This window comes from Strix aluco, chromosome 1 (assembly GCF_031877795.1).
Source record: "Strix aluco isolate bStrAlu1 chromosome 1, bStrAlu1.hap1, whole genome shotgun sequence".
NCBI classification, from domain to species: domain Eukaryota; kingdom Metazoa; phylum Chordata; class Aves; order Strigiformes; family Strigidae; genus Strix; species Strix aluco.
This window is the reverse complement of record NC_133931.1, coordinates 49,700,273-49,726,359: the sequence shown is the minus strand read 5'-3', so window position 1 is coordinate 49,726,359 and position 26,087 is coordinate 49,700,273. Positions and strand designations below refer to the sequence as shown.

Here is a 26,087-nt window from a genome sequence, read left to right as displayed (position 1 = left end):
CTCAACTTGAATACAAGAAATGTCCAGAATAGAAGAAAAGGCCATTTAATATTCTTCAGTAATTGCTGATTTAGAAACAAGATAATGTAGCCTTCAAAACCTCTTCCCTTAACTTCCTCCTGTGTAAGGCAGCTGTTCATTTAACAGCACTTAAGTAGCAATCCCTCATACAGGAGTCATCAGTTATGGCAGTAGGAGGTATTTTTTTTAAAAGTACCTTGCTTTCTGACTGACTGCTACCAGATTCTACAATCCCTGGAGAAAAAAAAAAAAAGCAAAACCAAAAAGAGGGGATAGGCCAGGAAATAAAGTCTCTCAGAAGCTTCTCGTTTTATAATGTTAACTTTTTTTTCTTCTGGATTAGCTGTTCTGGTTGTGTTTCATTTTAGAAGAATTACTTAAGTTCTTAGCAAGAAACTTAACAAAGTAAAAAATTTTACAGTAACTGGACCTGCTTTATATGAATGCATCCTGAAATATTACAAAGCAGAACTGCAAACAACAGAATCAAACCACAACTTACTAAAACTATAAATTGCTATGCATAGATGGGACTGACTTTTTTCCAGATAGGAAAACTCTGAAAATATTGGAATATATTACCTCTAAATTGAGCTTTCCACTACAAAGAAGTTTAGTTTAACACTAACAGTGATACGTCCTAGTACATGCAACCTGATTGACATATTCATTAATGGTTTACGAATCTAGCTTTTCTGTTATCTCAGAGCTCTCAGTATATTTCCTGGCCATTCATTAGACTGTTATACACTTTCAGGGAAGACTTGTTTTTTTTACCTCATACAGAACTAAAGCTTTGGCTATGGATGAATATAAGCCTGGACATATGACTAATATAACAAAACCACTACACCTGTTTCTCATTTTCAAAGTATGTAGCCTTTGCAAAGAAATATGAAAGTTCAGCTCTATCCCCATGCAAGAAATAATCAATTTAATTGTCACCAGATCACTTAATTTGATGGTGAGAGCTGTAAGTGTCATTCACTGAACAAAATCAGATGCAGTGGTCTAAGTGCACATAAAGCAGCATTTGCAGAAGTTTAGTGTTTCACCCACCCCTTTTACAGGACGGTGCCTTAGTGTAAACCCAATTTTATTTTTGGCTTAAGAGAATAGAGCAAACTATGACTTTAAGTACCAATGGATAAAACACACGTTCTGCTTTGCCTTTGTGGTCCAAAGATAAGTACTGTCTACTCCAATAGAGAAACGGGATGGGGAAGTAAGGGAAGAAATACTTTATACAGCTGAATGTTCCTATCTGCCAAGGTCTTTTAAAAACAAAGGAGGAGGAAGTGAAAACCAATTCTGCTATATCTTACCATTCTACCCCCAAACCCACCAAACATCACCCTAAAAAACTGTGAGAAATCTGCACACAAAATATTGCCCGAGTTCTGCAAAACACTCCAACCTACCCTAAATCTTACATCTGCTGAAATAATGGGACTCCAAAAAAAGCAAAGCACAGAGGACTGACTAAATGTAGGCTGCAGGTGGGAGGGTAGTTAAAATGCCTGCGCTAACAGTTGCTCTTTATTTGCCACTCACTTTTTGATTACCTTCTGCCATACTGCTTTTCCCATTTGTTTTTATTATAGATGCATCTAGAGTATTACAAGTTAATAATTTTTAAGATAACCAAGAAGCTAGCTTATCTCTTTTAATAATAAAAAAGGTGAAAGTTAAACTCTAGCTGCAAATAAAATGCAGTAACACGCATAGGTTCTAGACAGGATAAAATAAAACACAAAACAATTTTGTAATGGAATTATGGAAACATTACTTTTCATATGATGAGCTAAAGATTCACCAAGGAATGACAGTAATTCCTCCACAGGAGCACTGCATGAGTCACTCATTCAAAAAAATGAAGTTAATGTCTTAGTAAGCAAACACAATCTCCAAAATAACTACCTTCTAATTATAATATTGTATATTCCTAGGGATATCTTAGCAACAGTTGTTTCATTCATTATCATTAAAATTTCTGAATATATGTTCCAATCTTAATATAATGCAAAACAAAGGTTAGGAAGCAAGTGCAAATGATCTGAGTAACACTCAGATAGGGTGGTGAAAATAAAATATAATCAAATGGATTTATAGAGTTAATTTCAGTAGGTAAGGACCACTGTCATGTTTACAACAGAGGTTATGACAAGAACCATCACACAAGACCAATGTAATCTGATATGTAGGCGTACAGAAAGTTATGACAATAAGAAAAAAACCAAACAAAAATCCAAAGGATCACTCGATTTGTTTTTATCGATCACACACAAATGCTACAAAGCTGCTACACTTTTCTATAAAGGAGCAATTTCTGCCTAGAATTTAGATCCTGCACACATAAAAATAAAGCATACTGATTTTATTTTTAATGCTATTATCACCTTTAAGATAAATGCTACTGTTTACTTTCTCTATATAAACGTAATAAAACATGACAAAAAGCAAGCTATTGACTAATGTCTGAATACACTTGTAAGAAAAGGTGATGTAGGAAGGAACTCTCAGAATACTTAGGAAGAAAAATACTTGCATAATAGAAAAATCATTGCAATAAAGTCTTGTGCTGAAAAGATCCGAGGGCAAGATTAAAATACAGGTTCAGAACAGCTGATCTGCAATACTTTCAAAGCATACCACCCACTTGCTCTGGCAACTTGCTTCAACAGGACCACCTGCATGAGCAAGTACTACTAAAATTCAGAAAACGCTATAGAAATGGGCTCAAAGGAGATGAGAAGATCATCTTGTGCAATGAGATGTATACAAAAGCAATTAAATGGAAAAAAATGTATCACAGTTTTCAGGTTGACATATGCTGCATGTATCCCAGTTGAGCACCCACTGCCTTGATGCAAATCACACAAATGGCCTGAGATATGCGATGAAAACGAATTAGTTATGCTTCTGGGTTGTGATCTGCTATGTGCATGAACTATGCTGCAGACATGTGCTAAGGGCTTTAACATTCAGCCAACATGAGGTTTTGGTATTTGGAATTGACATTAGTGTTACAAGTTGAGAGCACATTGTGTTGGGGGAGAATATTCATCACTTGTATCTCACACCTCCAGTTTGATAAACAAGCTCTAGATCATGCAGTCCATTAACAATCAAGGGAGTCATTACCAGCTTCATGATTTGTACCTGAAGTAGGCACATCTACTTCAGAATGTAGCAAACTCTAGTGTCCCCCACCCCATACCCCAACTGCTGGGGGTTAAAGACTCAGATGCAATTAAAAAAAACAAAACAAAACAAACCCCCACAACACTTCCCCCTCCCCAAACCAGTAACCAAAGCAGTCCCACTGACTTCCACCGCACAATGCTGAGTCAAAGCCTCCCACGGCCCAGCTCCTGTAAGTCAGGCAGCTGAATTGTTAAAACTATAAAATATTAAACAAAATCCTGAGAAGAATCCCCAACTTCCTATCTGGAGTATCTCTGCCTCCTTCCTCCCTTGTCCCCAGCTTCTGCTAGGAGAGTGATCTTTCCCAATACCAGGAAAAAATGTTTCTGCCTGGAACGACAGGAGTGCTGTACAGCTTTCGGAGACGTGTTTTTCAGCCCGTATTTCCAAGAAACAGAGTTTAGGTGAAAAAAGTCCAGAACATTTCCAGTGTTGACAATGCTCTTCCGTGGGGAGCAAGCTAACTTCAGTTATGATCCACAGCTCAAGAGCTTTTCTGATTTAGGGAATTAAAAGCATGCTTCCCAACTGCTGTGGAGATCACATGAGCCTGGGTGCATCATGCCAGGCTAGAGGAAGATATAAACCATTCAAGAACCTCAATTTTCTTTACAAGTATTCAGTCTGTCACAATGAACATAGCAGGCCAAGATGGCCTCGGATGGGATTAACAGGAGACCTTCACGATGGAATAAACCACTCTTTTATGACTGACTTCACATCATAATTCCTTGGAAATGCTAGAACAGGGAAAAAAAAAAAAACCAAACGAGACCAAGCAGGAATTCCACCTTGTTGTTGACAGTTGCTATGACTCACAGGAACTAGCTGGAATTTGGAACCCATCAAATTTGTCACGGGAGACATTACTCTGATAGCATGTACAAAGAGTCTGAAAGGAACATGCTGAGCATGCTTTATTGGTTTCTGGGTCTGCTGTGACAGCTCAGAAACCCAACTGCGTAGCTTCCAAATAAATAAATAAACCCTCTTAAATAAATAAATTACTCCAAGAGCAAAACTACAAGTCTAAAAGTAGATTGGTTCAGGATGCAGAGTCCTAAATTCCATCACTTATCTTCAAGCCCTACCAGCCATATCTTCAAGTCACCTAAACATCTGGGACAAACAAGAAAAATATGAGGCCACATAGGGTAAATCTTCAAGTATTCATCCAGAAAAGCAGGAGATTTTAAATGGGCCTAAGTAATTTGCTTGCTATAAATAAGAGTAAGAAATTTTAAAAGGTACAGATTATGAAAATATCTGAAGCTTTTAAATATTAATTTTACTGAGATTCACAAGAAGCTTTGAACATTCCCTTCTATTTTGCTGCATGAGGTACATACACCCTGGGTTGGATGATTCTGTGTTTCTGAGTCACCTTGTGCACTGCCTTCTACTGAAGCTGCTTGTTCAATCAAACCTGATGGTTTTGGGGAGAGTGCACCATAAAAAGTTAATATTGACGTAAAGCATTTTCCTCTGTCTTTTGCTGATGACTTGTGGATGCAAGGTTGACATGAAATAATTTTTCTTGATTTTAATAGAGCAGTGGCAGTTTTACGCTATGAAGCCTCATTCTGAAAATAGATTTTTGATGGCAGTCTCATGATTTTTTAGAACACTTTGACAATTTAACGCTTACTTTAACTTTGAGAAAAATGCGAAGATCTTTATGGCCAATGCCTTTTACCCACGATGCTCTGCACACAGCTTTGCTTGTACAGTGTTTTGCTAAGCCATGGTTTGCAAAAATGAGATTACTACTTGTAGGGAACTTGCTGGGACATTTCAAAAGCTTAGTATTCCAAGTTCTTAAATCTCACATAAAATGCGTGCAAAACCAAGTAAAACCCAACCAAATATAATCCTCCCTCTTACCCCTGGGCACAGGTGGTGAGGAGGGCAAGGAGGGAATCAAGAACAAATGAACCCAGGAACTATTATCATTTAGTTAAGCACAGGCAGAAATCAGATTTTACAAAATGTCAAGACAAAATAAAGTAAAATAATCTCCCTGAAAAGCAAGACAACTTATTTCCATCATCCATTTTAGATAGAAAATTAAGTGCCTACGTGAAAAGTCTGTGCTCTCTGTTCAGTCATTCTGGACATGAACAAATTCCTAACTTTGGAGCTGTGGGAGAATCTACTCCCTTTTTACCTACACAGTGATCTGAAACTCTTGCTACAGAAGTGATTATAAAAGCTTGTGATGCTTTATATGAGCTTTTGTTTTCTTCTCCTGAAATGTTTGTTATGTTTGGAGTGTGTAAAGACCTTTTAGACCCTCAGACACTATGATCTACTGCTCAATGGATCTGGAAAGGGACCAGTATACCTGAACTATGTGGCTGGCAACAAAGATAATTAATTTGCAACAGTGGCCTTAAAATTTGTCTTAAGAAAGCAAGCACAGGTTTTGTGGCTAAAATTCATTCAATTTTCTACAAAGCCCTTAAACCCCTCTGTGTCTAGGTGCTTCCTCTGCTCACTGTGAGAGGAAGTGATCCCAATTTCAGATTTCTTACCACTTCACTGCTACTCCACCCATTAACAGTTTTTCCTTTCATTGCGTGTGGTACACTCATTCACTGCTGGTGAGAGGTTTCATTTATGGATGGTTTACATCCTGCTAATCTCTACAGCGTTCACACAATGTTACCTCCTGCCGCACTACCCTGACTATACCTCTCACAAAGACAGTGCTTTCACTGGAGAGGAGCACAGTACAAGATGGACAGAGGAGAGACTTCAGCACCATTTCTAAACTGTATTTTACTCTCATTGTACACTGTTACAATGCTTAAAGTTTCTGATCTGCAGCACAACCGCTCCCAACATTACTCTTAATATCACCTATGACTTCCAAATAAAGCAGTATATAATCTGAGAAATTTACTGACTCTGTCCTGGGGGTTGTGTGGACAACAATTAAAAAATAAAAACCACATAAAAATTGCTGAACAGATCCTCCAGAGAATTGTGGGTGAACAAGAGCTGGGGATATGTGAACTGGAAAATTAGTTCTCACAGGACTGAGTTTTCTTCATGTTTTTTTTAAGCTTGTAACCCTTCTGTGCAATAACAGATGCACAGACAGGATGCAATTCTTGTACTCAAACTGTCTGTGTACAAACAACTGGAATACATACATAGACTCAAAGGGTTGTCTTCAAATTATTTAGTAACATAAGCAATTTCCAAAACTGCATAAACTGAAGTTTCCTTTGCAAATTGCTGAAAAAGAAGGTTATGCAGACAAGCCAGGAAGTATGAACAGTTCTTGGGGATATGCAGGAAGCATGGAAATTACTAAGGGGAACACACATTTCAGACAAACAAACAAATGAGCAGAGGGAAGCTATAAATGTCCGTACCAGTGAAGTGAGACACTTTTCAGATAACTCAAGTGCTGGATGACTGTGACTGGGAATGTGTGGAAGAATTACACTTAATTTTTCAAGGCTTTTTACTGGAAAAAATTCTTAGGCTCTATTATATGCACTGTTCCCTTCATAATTGTTACAATTACTTCTACCACTAATAATGTGCATAAATCTACTGTTTGTCATGTTCATAAAGCACTTAATAAAACTCCTCTGAAGGAAGGAAATCGCACTGCTTGGAAATTCATTAACTTGGAGAGAGAGGGAGAAAGAAGCTATTCTTAGCATATACACATCACTCCTAGTCCTCTAACATATCAGCAGTGGTTCAACCAGAGGTGACATGAGAGTAAATGCATATGGCACCTGCCTGAAAAGGTATTTGAATAAACACAGATGTGCCCTGACAGCTACTTGAAACGTAAATACTTTCCAAGCTGAAATCCCCATAGTGGCCAATCTGTCAATAGCCAACATTACTGTGGATCTAGAAAGGCATTCACCCACCACCAAAAAAGGGTCATATTTGGAATAGACTGTATTAGGCATTCTGCACTAGTGATTCTGATCCCCGAAAAGGCGTGAAGAAGCTTTACAGAGTCCAACGAGAATGGATTTATTTTTCATTTAAATGTAACAGCCTTAGTTGGAACATGGTCAGAATGCCATGACTGTAAGTGGACAAGATACTAGCTTTACACCTCATCCAAAAGGCAAGCAATTGGTATTTCTGGAACTGCAAAAAACAACATGAGAAAGCAATGTTATATTTCAGGTTTTTAAAACATTGCTAATTGCCTTCAGCGTTTAATGTAAGAATTAGCTACCTATCATAATGTGTCAATGGAAACAAAATAGATAAAGTGCAGAGTGAAGTGCAAATCTATATGTAAAAGTCATTAACGATTCCTCACCTGATCTTCTTCTCCACCACCTTCTTCATCGTATTTCAGAATGTTGTCCCTCACATCATCTTCTGGATCAATCAAGAGTTGCTTTGCCTGACGCTCTTTATCACGGCGTTTCATCCACACCACGAACATCAAAACTAAAACTACATTTCAGAAAGGGAAGACACAAAACCATATGTTGACTCTGAAGTACAGTCATGGAAAACCATACAGATCGAACATGAGGAGTTAAAAAAAGAAAAAAGCCAAGTTGGCTTTGACTGTTCCGGATGGTTTGGTCTTTTTGTTTTGTTTGGTTAGGGTTTTTTTTTTTTTTTAGTAAAAAATTTCACAGAAGGCAGCTTAAGCAAGAGATGTTTAAACTCAGGCTGCTATAGGTAATTTGATTTGGAAATCAATCACATATTCAAGGTCATAAGTTACAAATCCATTCCACATCTGCAAAATAAACTTGCCATGAAACGAAGACTGACCAAGCTTCATAAACCACTGGATTCAGAAGGGATTCTCTCTAGTAATGGCAAGAATTCTAAAAAATTGTGTTATCTGTATTTTTTCTCATATGTCCCAAGAATATACAACAATCTGTATAGTTTAAGTAATTCTGATGTTTGAACATCACCAAGCTTAGGCCATTTTGGCATACAGCTCAGCAGTCCATATTGTTGCCTAAGTTTAGATTTATGTTTAGAAGCAAGAGGAATCAGGGTTGAGGAAAAAACACAGTGGCATTTTGAGCCACGTATTTTAATCTTTAATTTGAACAATTTCAAGTTATGCTGCTTGTTTACCCACTAAAGCTGTTAAAGAAAACCAAATGAGAAACAAAACAGAATAAATGAGTAAATGAACTCCTAATATAATAGGCATGTTTCCAGTGACAACTATCTTCATGGAAAGAAATTCATAGGCATCTAGAACATCAATATATGAAGAATATCTTAAAGGATTTGATAGTTTCAATAAGGCACTGTTAATTCAATATCTAACATTTTAAGAGTATCTTGTATCAAGAAAATAATTGTACGGTGCTTGTGTACAGCCATGGGCTTAGCCAGGCTCAAATACTATTATTTTTTTTAAATTACTCTTTTCCATCATTTTGTATGTTCTAGACTGGTGCACAGTATACTCTGAATGGGTTAATCTCCTCGTTGTGTTCCACCACAATCAGAAATCAGTTAACCACAATGTGTAGGAGAGCTAGCATCTAATTTACTACACTGGACAGACACTCAGTCATGATGTTTAGTCATTTCCCTTACTGAATGCACTCAACACAAAAATAAAGTACTAGCACAGCTTTATGTAGCACTTAAACATACACGTCTCTGTTCCCGCATGGCTGCCTGCTCGTCGGGCCTTATATGAAGGGCTATGATATATTGCTTTCCAAAATCATCAAATAGCCTACTTATATTAATCTGAAGTACAATACTAGTAACACCAGAGCACTCCTTAAAGGCACCCACTGTGAGTGGTGTCAAAACACACAGTACCAGCAGCACAAGAGAGACGAGATGTCTGGGGGCTAATCACATCTTCAACCTGGTCACTGACATAACATAACAAGTGCCCGTGGGCATAGATGGAAAATCTCTTTCACAAACCCACTGTGGAGTTAGACTGCCATGCAAGTGCTAAGCATGATCTGTCTCACATACTCATAATCCTTTAGTATCAAAAAGTTTTCATACTCGTCCAAGACATTAAACTAAGCAGCAACAAATCTTGGACTTCAGTCTTTAATCACCCCCCACCTTGTCTTTGTCAAGGTACATGGGACTAAAACATAAGATGGTATGTGCAAAAGAAGAATAGAAGAGTTAGGATTAAGAGATCTATGTACTCACTGAGCAGGATGATGATACAAAGCAGAATTGCAATGATGGCACCAGTGCCCAGCCCTGCACCAACAATCCGGTCAACGTCAGTGCAGTCTCCGTTTATGTCACATTGGCAGACTTTCACTTTCAGCACAGAAGTGCTAGATGCATGTGGATTTCCAGAATCTGTAATCACTATGGGCACATCATAGATACCAGCCTCCAGGAACCTGATCCTTAAAGAGAGCTGGGCGTGATCGCCTGTGTGTGAAAATAAGGCACTTGTTAAAAAGAAACATACCGCTTATGTGGGTTTAAAACAGTATTGGCAAAATGAGCTCTGCATTAACTTATTGTTCAACCCACTATGTAACACTCAGGATAACAGACTTCTTTATTAGTGTGAAGATCTTTTCCTTCTTAAAATTTCTTGTTCTTCGGGGAACTTACACTAGAAAGTACTTTCCTATTCATATTAACTAAATTCATGTACGTTGCAAAATAACACCAAAGTGAAATACAGAAAAGCATATGCAATGGTTTCTTTAAAATTATTATGATTTCTGTAATGTTAATTACCACTAATTCGAACAATGGTCCAATTCCTCTTAATACTAGCAGGTGTGTCAGGCAGCTCAAAGGCAAACGGGCCTGCATTCGGGTCTATATCAGGGTCTACAGCAGTGATGTTAATAGCGTTAGGCTGTAGCGTTTCACAAGTCGTGGCTTCCTTTGGATTCACTTGGGGGGCATTATCATTGATGTCCAGCAGGTATATCTGAAGTGTGCCAGTTCCGCTCATCGGGGGAATTCCTTAAAGAAAAGAAAATGGTATTGAGCCTGTTTCCAATTGCAAAGTTACTTAAATGAAGCTATACCAACACTTTTCAATTACCAGGTACATATGTTCACATCAGTTTTGGGAGTCTGTCTTTGCCAGGCCAATCTAACACTGTCACCGCTCCTGCTAGCACACAAATTCTTATGTAGTCTGTACTCAGAAAAAACTGCCCTACTCAGCAAATTCAGCAAATAACTGCAGATCCACAGATCAAGGACTCAACCACTTTACTGACCAGACAGCCAGTTTGTCTCCAGAGACAGTCCACATCAAATGCTATGAAGAAAAAGGTGCAACATTGGAATAGTTTATCCTCCGGAGAAATTCTTTTTGTAACTTTGAAGACTTATGATCACTCTTCATCACAAGTGTGCTATTTAAATTCTTTCTAATACTGACTTTCAGCACACTACTTCTAGACATTCTTGCTATCGATATCGAATGTGTGATACTTCCATAAACCTTGCTAAAGTCACACATTTATGTGAACATGTAGCACTGAATTTCTCAGTATAATTAGCAATGGTTCTCATTCCACCCCCACCCCTTCCCCATAATCTTCCAGTTCCATTTAATTTTCCTCTCCAGAAGGGAGCCAAAAGGATAGAAATAGTTGACAGAGCTTTGTTATACCATATCAGTTTGCACAATTTTACCATTTGTCTGCTCTCCAAGGTAAACAGCCTCAGTGTTTCTATTTTCCAATCTAATGCGAGAATATTCCTAACCACACCTGTCCATCTTTCTGGTACGAGCAGTACAGCACTCCAGCCAAAACAAAGGGCTCATTTCTGAGCAGAGATTGTTAATTGTCATTAACAAACTGACAATGAAAAGACACTTTTCTCTCTGCGCTGCTGCAGCCTGAATGTGGAAAAATACAATACCCCTCCCCCAACATGTTACTCCCCATAAAGCCCACTCATGTTGTGCATTCACTCAACTTACTGCACTCCTGTTTCCTGTAAACTCGACTAATGTAACTAAGCAGCTAGGAAGTATGCAAAGTCTGACACTAATACAGACTTCCAACTGGATGTATTCTAAGCATATCTTGTTTTCTGCCCCAGTAAAACTGAATGCTATTCAACCACACAAAAAAAAGCTTTTTGAAGAAACATACGATGTTGATACATACCATTATCAGAAGCAAGAAACGTTGCATTATACATATTGTTTTGCACATATATTGACTCTCTGTCCAAAACAGCTGTGGTAGTTATTTGTCCATTAACAGGGTCAATTTTCAGCCAGTTTGCAGGATCTGAAAGTTTTGAGTACCTGTGTATTTGATCACAAGTTGTGTTATTTATTTGTCAACATAAATATTGACAGAAAAGACAATATTTTCATTTGTATTCCGAACACATTTTTTGAATTTGAAGACAGTATTTCACAAATTTCCATTTATTAAGCCTCGTTGCTAAAATTCTTGAAAATACGTATTAAAAACCGGCCTACATTTAGATTCTTGAAGTGCCCTGCCATGTAAGTTGTCATGTAACTGGAGGAAATCCTAGAATTACCATAAACTATACAACATTCATAACTCAAGACTCAATTAAAATATTCATTAAGAATCCCTCTTGCTTGTTCTATACCTACAGAGCTGTTCACATTGACTTTTATCTTATCAGAGCACTGAGAGCAGGAGAGAGGTAACAATGGATAGAGTGTTAGAGTAGCACTAACTCACACTATTCTAGCTCTTGCAATATCACTTAAAGTTAATTTTTTAGAGGCTCTGCTTTTACTGCATGATTCTCATCTTAATCTGAAAGAGTGTCTTTCAGAACCATCCTTCTATCTGATAAATTTGCCCTTTGACATTAATCAAGTGCAAGCTATTTTAGGTCATTAAAAATTTATATTATCCTTAAATCCTCATGCTATCATGTCTACAATGGTTATAGCCAGAAATGAGCAAAATATCAGCAACAGCTAACCAAAATTAAGAGAAAATAAAATTGTAAAAACCTTGATTTTGGAAGGAAAGACAGAAAGCAAGTTCTGGATTTTCCTCTGTATGAGCTAAAAAGCTAGGAACCTGAGTCCTGGCCCACAGCTAGTCTCTGTGCCTTAGCTCTGCAGTCAATGACCATGTTTTAAACAAGGTGTGAGAAAGCATGCTTTAAGATTTCCATGTTTTATTCTCTTTACTTTTCTCATTTAGCACAGTTTTAAACATTAGACAAATTATGATCACAGGTATCGGTACAAGAGTTCACAGATGGATAACAGCAGCACTTCGCATTGCTGAAGAATAAATGAGAAGAAAACCCTTCAGATCTGGTCAACAATCCAATGTGGTTTTGCTGCTGTGTCAAAACTACTAGTTAATTTAAATTGCAAATCATCTTAGTTCAGACAAGCATGTATATGCTCTGACTGAATTTGTTGGGATGCCATGTATACTTTAACACAGATGCACAACTTCATGCTACCTTGATGAAGTGGGACTGAGCATTAAAGGATGACCCAGTTTACAGATCTATGAATGCTGGTCAGGTCACCTCTACAGCCAATAATCCCCTTAGAGAGTACTGCACAAAAGCCACAGGAGGTAGTTGGACAGCTGTGTGCTATGGTAAACGCATTCATTTCATATGCGGACTCTTTGATCCCCACCCATTCTGTAACACAGATATCACATTCCAATTGTTAAATAACTGCAAAATGTTTATACAGACCTTAGAGAGGTTTGCTGCATGTAGCGATCTGGGTCCTGAGCAGTGAAAGTTGTCAACATGCTACCAGCAAGTAGCCCTTCTTCTTGACGTACAAGCTTAGGGTTTGGAACAAAATATGGGCTCTCATTCACATCAATGACTGTAATGGACACGGTTGCTGTTGACTGAGGAGGATGCTGAATCCCCTTAGCCAAAGGCACTTGATTTTCTGCAGCTACAGTAAGTACAAACATCCTGTTTGTCTCGAAGTCAATAGGCTGGGAAAAGCAAAGAGCAGGAAGTGTTAACACTTACTCACAATAGCAATGGGCACATAATAACATTTTTACTTTAAAGCACATTTTAAAACATTACTTTTACAGCTTTTCTGAAAAATGAGCACAGAACCTAAAGGGAACACACTAAATGTAACAGCTCAACACAAGACTGGGTTGGGGCTTAGCTTAGCAGCAGCAGTGCTGAAGTCAGAACAACTAGAAACTTTGTCATTCCTGGATTTAACTTACTCTGGTACTGCCATTAGAGGTAACTGAGGAAACAAAGTAGTTTTATCTGGAAATGATGTAGAAACTCCCAGCTTTGTGCCAGGCACTCAGGTGAACAGATGTGCTTCCTGAAGAGCTCTGCTGGGGAGAGAAACCTGCCTCTCTCTGTTATGAGGAAGAAGGTTTCCTTCAAACAAGATCATGACCATACCTAGCACTGTAGATCAGAAATTCTCATGCCCTTAATGTTTCACTAGAAAGGTTCTTTGTAATCCCATCTAACCCTACTTGTGGTATACCTGCAGCTCCCATCTTCACAGTCCAGACAACCTTCAGTTTGGGGACTTCCTCACTGAGCCACAAGTTCAATTTAAGGAGGAGTAAAAACATTTTGAGGCTGGAGTTCCTCTGTCGTGCTGCATAGGGGTGACGCATTCCCTGAGATCTGATTAGCCTTAGCACTATGCACTGTACTATTCACACTGATTCTAGACTTGAAGTCGTCCTGTACCTTACAGGGGCAGTTGGCACATGACAGTATGAAGTCAGTGACAAGAGACAATCCAACCTTCATTACAGGTTGACAGATCAACTCATTGCACTGCCAATAAAAACTGTAGGCAGGTTTCCAACTGCTCCCATGTCTGGGTGCTAAAGGAGTGCTACAAAGCACAGACACATACGTAATTCTTGCTGGAAGACTGTGATATAACAATTGGTACCTCTGGGGAAGCACAGTTATAAAAGAGAGACAGTTCTTAAAAAAATCTAGTGTGAATTACCATTATAGCTGTACAAAATTGTATCTTTTTGTCACCTAGATACTGAGAAGATTAAAAAAAGGGAAAAGAATGAAGGAAAAGAAGAGTGAATGTTTTAATTTCCAAATGGGAACATTGGCATCTCACACTTGACTTTGGAAGTGGCCAACTCAGAGATGAGACACTTATCAGAGGGCCATAAGGAAAGGTGGCTACTGCCTGCCTGGCAGGTTTAATTATAGAACCACATTGTTATTATCACTTGAAGTAAGTCACCCCTCAACACAGAGCTGTGTTGGCTAGAGAATGAAGATAGACAGGTTATTCCATAAAAGGTATTTAAATGAAGTTTTAAAAATAGCCAGTCTTTAAAAGCCTCTTGTAGAAGTAGCCTCCCACCTATCACTTTTTCCTTTCTGATTGTGCCTTGACTGCCTATATCTGTTCCTTAATGGGAACATGTTGACATAAAACCCACAGACAAGCGTGACTACTAATAGAGGCCAGAAGGTAGGAAGCTGTTCCTTTACACTAGTAACAAATACTAAGCAAATGCTTTTTCACATATTAATTCCTATCTTTTGGCAAATAAAGCTTCAAAATTTGTGATTTTCAACAACCTACCCTGACTTTTAGAATTCATCAACTGGAGCAATACCGATAGCATAAGCAAGGGAACGCTCCAAGAGACGGATCGCTAACTTCCACAAGACAGATGGTGCCCATCCATTTTACTCTCCAGAGTTATGCTAGCCTAGGAGTTCACATTTTTCCCCCACTTATTCCATCTGCTTAATTCTCTGAAGTACAAGCATCTCTTACCTTCACAACAGTCACCAGCCCATCGTTGCTATTGGGATCGGTCAGGATGGTAAATCGACCTGCAGGGTCTCCTCCGGTCATTCGGTACATCGCATTCCATGCAGGTGTGTGGGGCTGATCTTTGTCCGTTACCGTCAGATTCGCTACGATCACATCCACCCTGTTTTCTGGTACTTCCCCATAGAACTGCAAAAAACCAAGAAAACATTTTACCTTGGCTGCAGAAGCACGGAAGAGCCATGCCATACTAAACATTCATCAATGTTAGGGAGAACATCTCTCTTCACTGGAGCTCTGGCAGTTTATCTGATGAATACCTGAAGCCACCCAGAAAACTGATGGTTTGATTCCCTCATCAGCTTTTGCCTTTTGGCCCAAGCAGAATACCATACCTAAGGGATATATGTTCTGCACCTATTTCAATTCTGCCTCCCAGTATGCTATTTAATAAATAATAAATATTTACTGTCTGTGAATATAATGAGAAAAGCAGGGAACGGTTATAAATATGCACATCCTTCCATTACTCCTACCCTGTACTTATGTAGTAGTACCATGTCCAAAACCAGGACAACTTACAGTCATGGCGGTGAACTCTGGAGGATTGTCATTGACATCTGTCACAGTGATGACAGCAGTTGCTGTGTTTGAAAGACCATATGTTGGGTTTCCTTCCATGTCCGTAGCTTGAATTATTAATGTATATTGTTGTACTTTCTAAAACACAAAATGACATCAACATAAGTTTTAGACAAAACCAACATTACCACAGAACAGCGGGTGTTCCCAAAATTGCACTTCGCTAAGCAATGGAGCCTATCACACTGTTTATTCTAGTTAGTATCACCTGAAATGACAGGAGCAAAGTTTGTGCCACAGGAATACAGCAGCAGGTTGCATCTAGCTATGTTGAACTACTGCTTGATATACTTTGTTATCACTGAGATGGGGACACACTGCCTGCTTCCTGCTCTCAAAAAATCAAAACCACTTTATACAGTTTATGCTATTTTCAGATTTAACAACACCTTTCAGATGGGGAAAAAACCAAGAGTGCAGTTTATACTAAAACAGGGTAAGTCCTCATTTAAGAGAACTGAGCCAAGGTAGGTTTGCTGGCCAAACGGCCACAACTGCCAAGGTTTTGTTTCAGCAAAGCACGAGTATAAAACTGCTGTTGCAACTTCTTGCGATTGCTATGGAAACCGAAGATGTCAAGGCTAACAGAGAGGAGTAAGGGGGAGTGAACAGCCACACGGGCTATTTCCATAAATGTTAAACATCCCGGCCGAAGATGGCCGCCGCCGCCTCCTTCACCGCCCCCCCGCACGTGCCATCACTAACGGCCCCTGCCCCGCACCGCGCCGGGCGCTCAGCTCTCCCCTCACGGCTGGAGCCTGGCCAGGGCTCCCTCAAGCATCAGAAATGCCCAACAGAGACCTGACTTCCAACTGGTGAACTGTTTAAAACAAAGTCGGCAGGGCTGTGGTTAAAAAAAATAAAATATTAGAAAGATGTCTTTTGCGTAGAGTTGCTGAGAAGTTGATTTTAACTCGTTGATGGTTTCTACCGTCAGACACAAATACTGTGCATGCTTTTTCATTTACCAGTTCAGTTTCCTAGCTCACTGAGAGCTAGGTGTTATCATTCAGTTCTTTCCAACAGAAAACACACAAACATAAGGAGTTGCTATTACTTTGAAATATCACTTTCATGAATGGTTTACTAACACTGGCAAAAACCTTCCAGAAAAATAAAAACACTTAAAGAAAAGCCTATTTTTTTCCACTTGGTACCTTATTGTCTCCCACTACTTAAAGACTGGGGTATATGACAGATTACTTCTCACGCAAACAGTTTACAAAAAGGGACTATGGATCTCGATACAAAAAATAAGCAAGGACAATTCCACAGATAATATCTAACTTTGTTTCAAATTTTGGCCAGACTCTATGACAGACATTAGAGATTTAAATAGTTATGCACCCTTCCAAGCAGCAAATATAAGCCACTGAACAAAAAAAAGTTTTTAAAATAAGCTGTATGAATCTTTTATCTCCCACTGAAGGTAATTTATGCTCACGTCCTCTTTCAAAAAGGAACCCTTGCAACACACCCCAAATGTGTATTACTACATATGCATCCCACGGTTCTTTAAAAAAGCAAGACTGATATTATTTATAGAGAAATGCAATATATATGTTTAACAGTGCACAAATATGTATATGAATTCTGGCCTGGAAAAATATACTTGCAAAGTGACCTTCAAAAGTCTTAAATAAACATCCTAAAGGTTTCCTTCACAACACCAACAAGAGAAGCAGTCACAAGGGAATCAAAGAAATATTTTTACCACTTTCATCCAGGAAAAAAAATATACTTTACTTATTGCGAAGTAATAAAATCTAGAGCAGTATTGAAGCAAATCTTGCAGCCAGATGATTCTACGTTATTGAAACAGCAGGTGCTTCTGATTCATCTGGGTCTTAACACATTGATCCCAAGAAGCAAATTTCATTAAGGAAACACCATTATTATCACACGGAGACTCAACTTCCGTACAATCTTCTTATTTAATTCCAACTGAAGCAGCGCACTAGAAACTTCCCCCCAAAAGTGCCCCAAAAGACAGTGTATATATGTTTTTTGTTCGTTGGTTTGTTTTTTTCCCCCTTCCCAGCACTCAGATACAGAAGATCAACTGCTAGGAATGAAATTCCAGAAATCAACAAGCACACAACTTTCCAAGCATGGGGAAATTGGGGGAGGTGGCTCTCCTCTTTTTACTGCAGGTTGAGAAGCAGCCAGAAATAAGCCGTGGAGCATGTGTCAGCAGCCTGCGCAGAGACTCTGCAGCACACATCCAAAAATGAACTGGCAGTTTCAAGAAAGAACACAGACCTCATCAGGTCACATCTTTCCACTTCACCATAGTCCAAATAAAAAAGCATTTCACTGAATTAACCTCACGTGAAGAAGGAATGTCAGTGCGTAAATTTAAGTACCCTGCCTGACTTCTTTGGCTCCTCCAGCAGTAAGGCAGATGTTTTAATGCCGAAGTGAATTCCACAGCAATAGCAGAGGAAGTAAGAACAGCTGGATCTCATGAAACAGCATCTTTGGGGATAGCAAGTGAAAGATTTCTACTGCCTTTAGCTGAGTCCCCTTACCTAAGCAACATTCCTCCCGTGCATGTTAGCACAGATAATGCATTGTGCATGTTAACCTAAAATACTAGCAGATGAAGAATGCTATCAGAGGAACCACTCTTTTTTTCCTTTTTTTTTTTTTCTCCAAATGCCTACAACACTTATGCTCCCGTAAATAACGTGTCACATAATTTAAAATTGTGTCTATCCTATGAGCCTAATTAAAGCTTTACAGAGAGAGTCAAGACTTAGAGAAAAGGACAGAATGACAGAGGTGGCAGCCCAGCTGTGGTTCATGGACAACAAGGAACCCTGTGCAATAAGGCACTCCCCAGCCCACTGTCAGAAGACCTGCTTGATTTAGATCTGGCTTTCTAGACTCCTGGTCGTTTTAATTTAATTGACTTCCATGAAATGACTCAGGAAATGAAGGAAGTGAACCAATGGCTTGGGAAGGAAACCATTTTCTCATATTAGTCTAATTTAATATTTGAATTATTTAACATTAATCATTAATATTCAACATGTGCAAGAGATGTTTATAAATACTCATTTGGGTATCAGTACAGTGATCCATCAGAAAAACTGATGGCAAATGACAAGGCTTCTCCATCTGACAATGTGAGGGTCTAAGCTCTGAGCTAAATCACTCTGGTACAGTCACTAAGTAATAAAACTCAGAGTTATTGCTATGTCCTTCTGAAAGTTCACCTGTCAAAGATGACCAGGGGATTTTAAAAAAACAAGGGCAAAGCTGCCCATCATTCTTTTAATTTAAGAGGGCAATACTGTAAAGTTCAGAGTTTTCCTTTCCTCAAATCCATCCTCTTCAAAACCAACTTAAAAAAATGTTAATGAAACTTTAAAAATTAATTGCAGTATCTAACAGTGTTTAGCTTTTCATATCTTGTTTGTCCCTTTCAAACTGAAAGGCATCAGAATATTAATAGCCAACCCAGAGCATCAGAAAGTAATTTTGTCTCTGTTTTAAAGAAGTATAAGCAAACAGCTAAAAGCTGAACAGCAAATCCAGTTTAAAAAAAACCTTCAGATTTAATGAGCTAAAATGAGGTTAGTGAAACAGAAGTTGAAACAAGATGTCTTGAGAAAAGATTTGTTTGGATTTTATACTTTGTTTATAAGATAATGCTTATCTCCTGTGAAGTTTTCAAGTGGTTCAAAAGCACAGTTAGTCCATGCGACAGATCTGCAGTTGGGAGGGAAATATTTTTATTCCCACCTCACAGATGATGGATGAGCCAGAGCAGAGGATCTGGCACCCTCCTTCCCTAGTGGCGGGCACAGTGAAGAACTGTCTAGACAGAACAGGACTTCCCTGCATGTAGCAGGGAATTAGTGACAGTCAGATTTTTTTAATTGTTTTTTTAAAACGTTTTTGAATGTCCATCCAGGCCTTGAGACAAGTGTCTATCTATGATTTTTCCAACACTGACTAGTTTACTTCTTAGAAATGTTCTTTTCAAATTAAAAAAAAAATCGGTAATATTTTTCCTGGTTTATTGTAATAAGCAAAATTCAGATCAAGGAGTTACCGCAAATTTAAAAGCACACCATCAAGACGATTTCAAATATTTACGACCTCTCTGTGAAGAGCATGGAAGAGGACAGAAGCTCTCCTGGAGCTTCTAAAATAAACAAAAAGTATAGCCTACTCCATTTTCCATCTACTCTTTGCCCACAGAGCTCAGCAAGAGGAAAGGGCTGGAGCTGATGAACACCGCCCATTTCAGCACTCAGGCCAAGCACCTGAGGTCCTTATCTGCATCGCTGTGCTTTCGTGTGTACCTGTTCCTTAAAAGCAAACGGGCTTATGAGATAAGATCCTTTCCACAACCCTATGGAACTGAGAATGACTACACATACAGAATGCGTGGGTCCAATCTTCATCACTAGCCTAATTTCCTTTCTCCAGGTTTTTATACTCTGGGCCTAGAACAATCACCAGTGCCAACGGGATGAAGAAAAGGAGAAAGTTCAGACTGGGGAGAGGGAGAAGTATTTAGTAAATAGTATTTAGAAGTTATTAGTAAAAATGTGCATCTTCACAGTATTAAGTACAACTCGGCCTATGGGATTAAGACCTGCCATACCTCTCTGTCAAGACCAGCTGCTACGGTGATAATGTCACCAGTCTCGTTGTTGATTGTAAACATGTTTGGAGAGGGGCTGCTCGGGGCCTGAGACAAGATTCTATATCTCAGCATCCCATTCTGTGCATTGGGATCATCAGCATCAATAGCAGTAACAGTCATCACGTAGGTTCCTAGCAGCAGGATAAATAATTGATGTTATATAAACAGTTTACTCAGATTACACAAGATCACTTACAAGCAATGGTCAAAGCATGTATTTCTTTTGGTAAACTCTGCACATTCCTTCTCTTACTTAAAACAAACTGGTTAAACCCAAGACTCACCACCGGAGTAATTAAAATACATAAGAGGAGATAAAAATACTTTGTGTTTATAAAATATCAGATTTGCTTATAACTGAAGAAGCTCCATAAACAATGAAATCCTACAATTCTGCCATAAATAACATTTCTGTAAAAACACAGCTTCTCACGTTTAGATAAAAACGTTATTAATTGGGCCAAAGGAAATACACTTAATGTTCAGAATTGGTGCACATACTGATAGTGATTGAAAATCAATGTAAATAATACTCTTTCAAAGGTCTTTGAGGTGCATCTCAAATGTCAAGTCAACACTGCAAAGTGACAAAACACATCTCTTGTGCTAACCTTTCTAAAAAATTCATTTTGCACTACTGACAAATTAGGCAAGTGGTTTCAGCCACAGAACAAACTTTAGTCTGAGCCAATTAGAATTTTAATGAGATGTGAACAACATTTAGGGTTTTCTCAAGAATTCACATGAAACTGTTTTGATTTCAAATCCCACTATTTCCAAAGTCTCTGAGATTCAGAACTAGAACTGGAGCTGTTGGTATTTTGGAAATCTCTTAAACCCCGAGCTGTCAACTAAATGAATGTCAATGGCTATCATGAACATAACTGGAAAAAACTGTGACACCATAAATAGGATTTTCAAAAACAGTAACCTAAAATTCATATTCTTAAAGCCTTCTCTGGTTTAGTTTACATACATATACTTTCTGCTTTTGGAAATTAATCCTACCATGCTGAAAAGTGAATTAAAAATAAGGTGAAATAGTAAGACAGCATCTGAGATTGTGCTTATCACACTAAGACACTTTTGAAAGTGTCACGAAGTCTGAAGGTACCCCCTTTATCACCTTCAAAATGTTACTGCATACCTTCCCCCCCCACTTTGAAAGCCCATGTATTAAAATTACCTGGCTTTGATCCTTCAGGGACTGTCCCATTCCAAACCTGGTGTAAGAATTCAGGTCTATTGTCATTCATATCAATGACATTAATAACAATGTCAATCGGATTTTCCACCTGGTTTCCATTTACATCCACTGCATGCGCTCTCAGCTGCAAAAATAATCAAAAGTATTAGAATTTGCACAACATACAGGCACAAATAGATACAATAATGGTGACAGGAAGTTTCAGGCCAGACATTTTTAGCTCGATGCATTTTGTTATCTGCCACTGCTCCCTCATATTGACCTTTTAAGTTTTCAGGTTGCTAATGGAACTGCTGTTCAGACTTCTAAACTATTCTAAGTTGCAGACTTACTTCTTTGATTTGCTGAAAATTAATTTGAATCATGTAATTTTGATTAATACCAATGCCTACTGACATAGATAATTCTGGTTTTAATAATGACCAGTAGAAAACAGACTAAGAATATGCAGGTTTATATTAAACAGCTAACAACTTACTAACAGTCCACAGGAACAACTGGCATCACTTTCAAAAATTCTTTACTGGTATTTTGTGTATTGAATAGACATGAATGCATACAAAAAGTTATGGAATACATTTGTATTACCTGGAACACCAAGGTAGGGTTTGTGACAAATCACTGTCAGCAATCACACTGAAATTCCAGGCTAACATTAAGGTAAGGTTTATGGACTGAGGTTTCAAAGATACTGAGACACTTAAATTTAATGCCCCAATTGTCAAAAAGGGCTGAGTAACTACCTTTGACAGTCAGGGTTACCTAAATCATCTTAAATTGGACAGCCAAAAGAAATAAGGAACATGGTACTCTCTGAAAACTTAAACCTATGCATCCAGGCCAGAGCCTGGCAATTGCTAGGCAAAAGAGAAACTTTCTCCTGCAGCAGTCCTGCTGAAGCCCATTTTAAATAGATATATACATATATATATATATATATCAATCACACACACACATATACATATATCTTCTGGCCACAAACTTACTAGGAAAGGAGCAAGAGGGCATTATTCACTGACCATTCTGGAAATGACTTATGTAAATTCCTAAGTCAGTAAATCTTGAATTGCCAATGCCAGTTTCTCAGTAAGAATCTTATGGATGCCGGAGTTGCTCTTCTTTTGTGAGAGCCATTCCCCTCGCCTCCCTCCAGATGCCTCCTCTGTTCGGGCGCAGCACTCGGAGGGCTTCCCAGAGAGCAAGGCAAGGAGTGTTTTAATCCGCAACATGCTGGAAACTCTCTCTAGGCGCTGAGTTACTTCTCTAACTATTTCAGCATGGTGTCTCAAAAAGCAGAGACAACCGTCGGTCATAGCCTGGTCTCCCCCTTCCTTCAAACCTTCCTTTTCCACTAATACTGGAATCTGTGGCCTACTTTGTCAATTTCTTTAGAGCAAAGAATATCATTTTCATAAGCTGACAGATCTAATTTACAGTTCCATTAAAATGCTTAGATTTGCCCCTGAAAATGAAAATTGGTAGGTTATTCTTCCCATCCATTTCTCAAATCACAGCTGCCGCAATTCTAATAGCATTCACGTCCTTATTTAAGTTGCTGAATTAAAAGTAAACTTTTGAAAAATATACAGTACAGTGGAGACTGTGATCAATGGCCTGTATTTGAAATATAAGATACAGTAACCAGATTTCAATCTTTTAACATTACTTTATCTAAATATATTTAATCACTGTTTACATATGTTAATGTATTTAAGCTGCTTAAACATAGTAAGAGTTAGCCTTAGTAAGTACAATAAATACAAATCTGCTACAAACTCTTCAAATCATATCTCATAGAAAACTAAATGCCGGCTGCTCAAGTCATGTTTGAAGCAGATGTTAATCTTCAATTTGATAATCTGATTTATGGTAAATTAAACTCTTACATGAAAAGAAGCAATCTGCTCCCGGTCTAAAGGCTTTGTCACAGACAGCTGTCCTGAGATGGGGTTGATGATGAAGATGCCAGTTGGAGGTTGGTCAGCTCCTGGGCCAGTCACACTGTACCGTAGTGAGAGGCTTTTATCACGATCAGACCTAATCTGCATGTCAAAAAACAAAGTTTACATTAGCTACAAACAACCAGTGGATGGGACTGCTGCTGAGACAAGCGGCAGCTCTTCTTTTTTTTCTTCTTTCATCTTTAAACTAAACTTGTAAAAATAATTATTCTGGAAATGGTATACAGTTAGTATAAGGCTTGAAGTTTACAACTGCACTCTTTGTCAGAAAACTGGTCAATGATTTTTCAGGAACATAAAAATATCCCTGCTTATTTCTCATAATAGGATGAACTGTATTAAACCAAAACAAGTAAGTATTCTTACCTTAAACAGAATTGTTCAGTTTCTAGACAAAACATATACTATCATAAAACTACATAAGAAATAAAAAGTCTGGGTTTTTTTCCCTCCTCCTGTATCTTCCCAGACCAAAGCTACAGACTCTCTTCAACTACTGGCAGTAGCCCTTTGGAAACTTGCCATTCTTGTTTAAAGACTGAACTTTGGTCTCATCTTCCAAGGAAAAAATTAAAGGGCAATGCAACTGTGAGGAGCAGGTGAACCACCAGCACGTACATCAACAGAACAGAGCAAAACTATATCCTATCAACTTGGGCTAATGCTCTACCAAGTTGCAACAAATGGATCATGACCAACCAGTACCATGGTTGGAAGCCCTCTCCTGTGCTGGGCTCCCGGCAACGGCCATGTCTGTGCTGCAGAGTCATGTGGAGCAGCTTTGTGTCTTCACCCCATCAGATCCCGTTTCCTTCTGCCTCCTGGTGCACGGTGCACCCCTCCTCCCTCCCCTCACCTCCACACCCTTCCCCAGCTGGAAAACTCCAGTGAAGGAAACTAGGGAACTCCTGAACCAGCAGAGATCCTCCTTAACTGCTTAAGAAAGTCATTACAGCACTTATCACCCAAACCAAGGTCACCTTCCACCAGTACATGAGCACAGGGACAACTTAAAAAACCTAACAAATGCAGCTCAACTCACTATGCAGAGGTAGCAACAGAAACCAGTCCAAAAGACTCTGATAAACATTTGGACAATGAACGAGACATCATTTACACAAAATCTCTTCAAGAGCTCTCCAAGGGACACTGAAACCACATTTCTATTAACTTCCTTACCCTGACTAATTCCTGAGGAAAAGGTCCTCTGGAATTTTCTGGTAGGTTGATTGGAGGAATAACCCAGTCTCTCTTCTGCCTCTTTAGAGGGCTGCTGTGCTTGTATTGTTGCCATGGAAATATGATGTCTTCAATTTTCTTTTGGTCCTTTCCCAGGTACAAGATAAAATTAAGCACATGTCAGAAGGAGAATTACTAGTAGACATTATAAAATAATTCAGATACAATTACATAATTGACTGAAAGGCTGTCTTTCTGCTGTATTCCTAGAACTGTTTTAATTGCATTCACAGTGCAGTATGAAAATAACCAATATTATTTACAACTGCACTGCAAAATTTTAAGAACTCCTTTTTTCCTTATTCAGGGTGGAGGTGAAATGGAATTATAAACCATTTATAGCATGGCAGTACTGTGTAAACTATTCTGCACTTTCTGAAAAGTAGTTAATATTTTGCAGAATTTAATAGTGTGCCTTTATGTATTTCTCATTAGCTAGAACTTCAGTTCAGGTAATGTGCTACTGTACATTAAATTTAGATCTGGGTGTGCTAAAATATAATTTGAGTTCCAAGAGAAGTTTAATACATACTGGTAAGGAATGTCTCAAATATTTATGACCCTATTAAATCCCATAGAATTAATGCTGTAATTATTTTAAACCTATGTCAGCCATGATGGATGCAGTAGATGACCCACTTTACACATTGGGCATTAATCTCTGCTGGGTGTCAACATTCTCTTCCTATTCCCTTCTCTATCTGCAGTCATTTCATCCTTTGGATGCCAGGACACATACAGTCATTCTAGCTTGCTTAAGGGTAGAGACAGGGTGACAAAAATGTTTTCCAAATCTTTTAAGAGAAAAACTTTTTCTTTTTTTTAATAAAATCTAATGAAATATGCCACAGAGTAAAAACAGATGCCCAACTGAAGGCCAGATTCCACTGCTCTACATTCTGCTGATGGTAAGGTTGCCTGAACTGGATCTTTGGAATGAACAGTGCATGCCCTGGCATATCTAAGCATCTGGTCTTTTACTAGACTTTTACCGACAAAATTACAATATTTCCTTTGTTAAAAACATGCCTTAGCAGATTTAAAACAATCATTAAGTAAGCAAACAAAAAGCAGAGGATTACATAGCTTTGGTCTCCAGTGTGTTCTCAGGAAAAATGTCTTGCATAACCACACCGTCTATTTTGACATTATGCTTAAATCTTTAATGCGTACCTATTACAAATATGTCAATCTATGAATAAATTTTGCTCTTTATTTGAAAACTAAGCACTTTATAAGAGAAGGTAAGAAACAGCAGGCAGCAAGTAATAGAAAAAGGTAGTAGACCTAACACTGTTCTCCTAAAGTGTTATTTGTATATTGCTAGGTCTGATTTTTGTTATAGTATATGGTTTATCCTATGGCAGCTTCCAGCAGAGGGAGACTATCTTCCTTACCAAATAGTGCTGGAATCATGAATAA

General features: G+C 38.5%; 1 protein-coding gene across 2 annotated transcripts in view; it reads right to left on the bottom strand.

Annotated features, from left to right (window-relative positions):
- CDH2 (cadherin 2) overlaps nt 1–26,087 on the bottom strand; it is a 119,905-nt gene that overhangs the window by 12,521 nt on the left and 81,297 nt on the right. For both annotated transcript variants that reach the window (XM_074820341.1, XM_074820333.1), the window contains 11 exons: nt 24,606–24,752; nt 23,352–23,507; nt 21,445–21,589; nt 20,217–20,389; nt 15,536–15,673; nt 14,957–15,142; nt 12,889–13,145; nt 11,337–11,479; nt 9,937–10,170; nt 9,385–9,618; nt 7,535–7,674 (listed from right to left, as the gene is read on the bottom strand). In XM_074820341.1, coding sequence (XP_074676442.1) covers nt 7,535–7,674; nt 9,385–9,618; nt 9,937–10,170; nt 11,337–11,479; nt 12,889–13,145; nt 14,957–15,142; nt 15,536–15,673; nt 20,217–20,389; nt 21,445–21,589; nt 23,352–23,507; nt 24,606–24,752 — 1,953 coding nt within the window. The remainder of the gene's footprint in view (nt 1–7,534; nt 7,675–9,384; nt 9,619–9,936; nt 10,171–11,336; nt 11,480–12,888; nt 13,146–14,956; nt 15,143–15,535; nt 15,674–20,216; nt 20,390–21,444; nt 21,590–23,351; nt 23,508–24,605; nt 24,753–26,087) is intronic.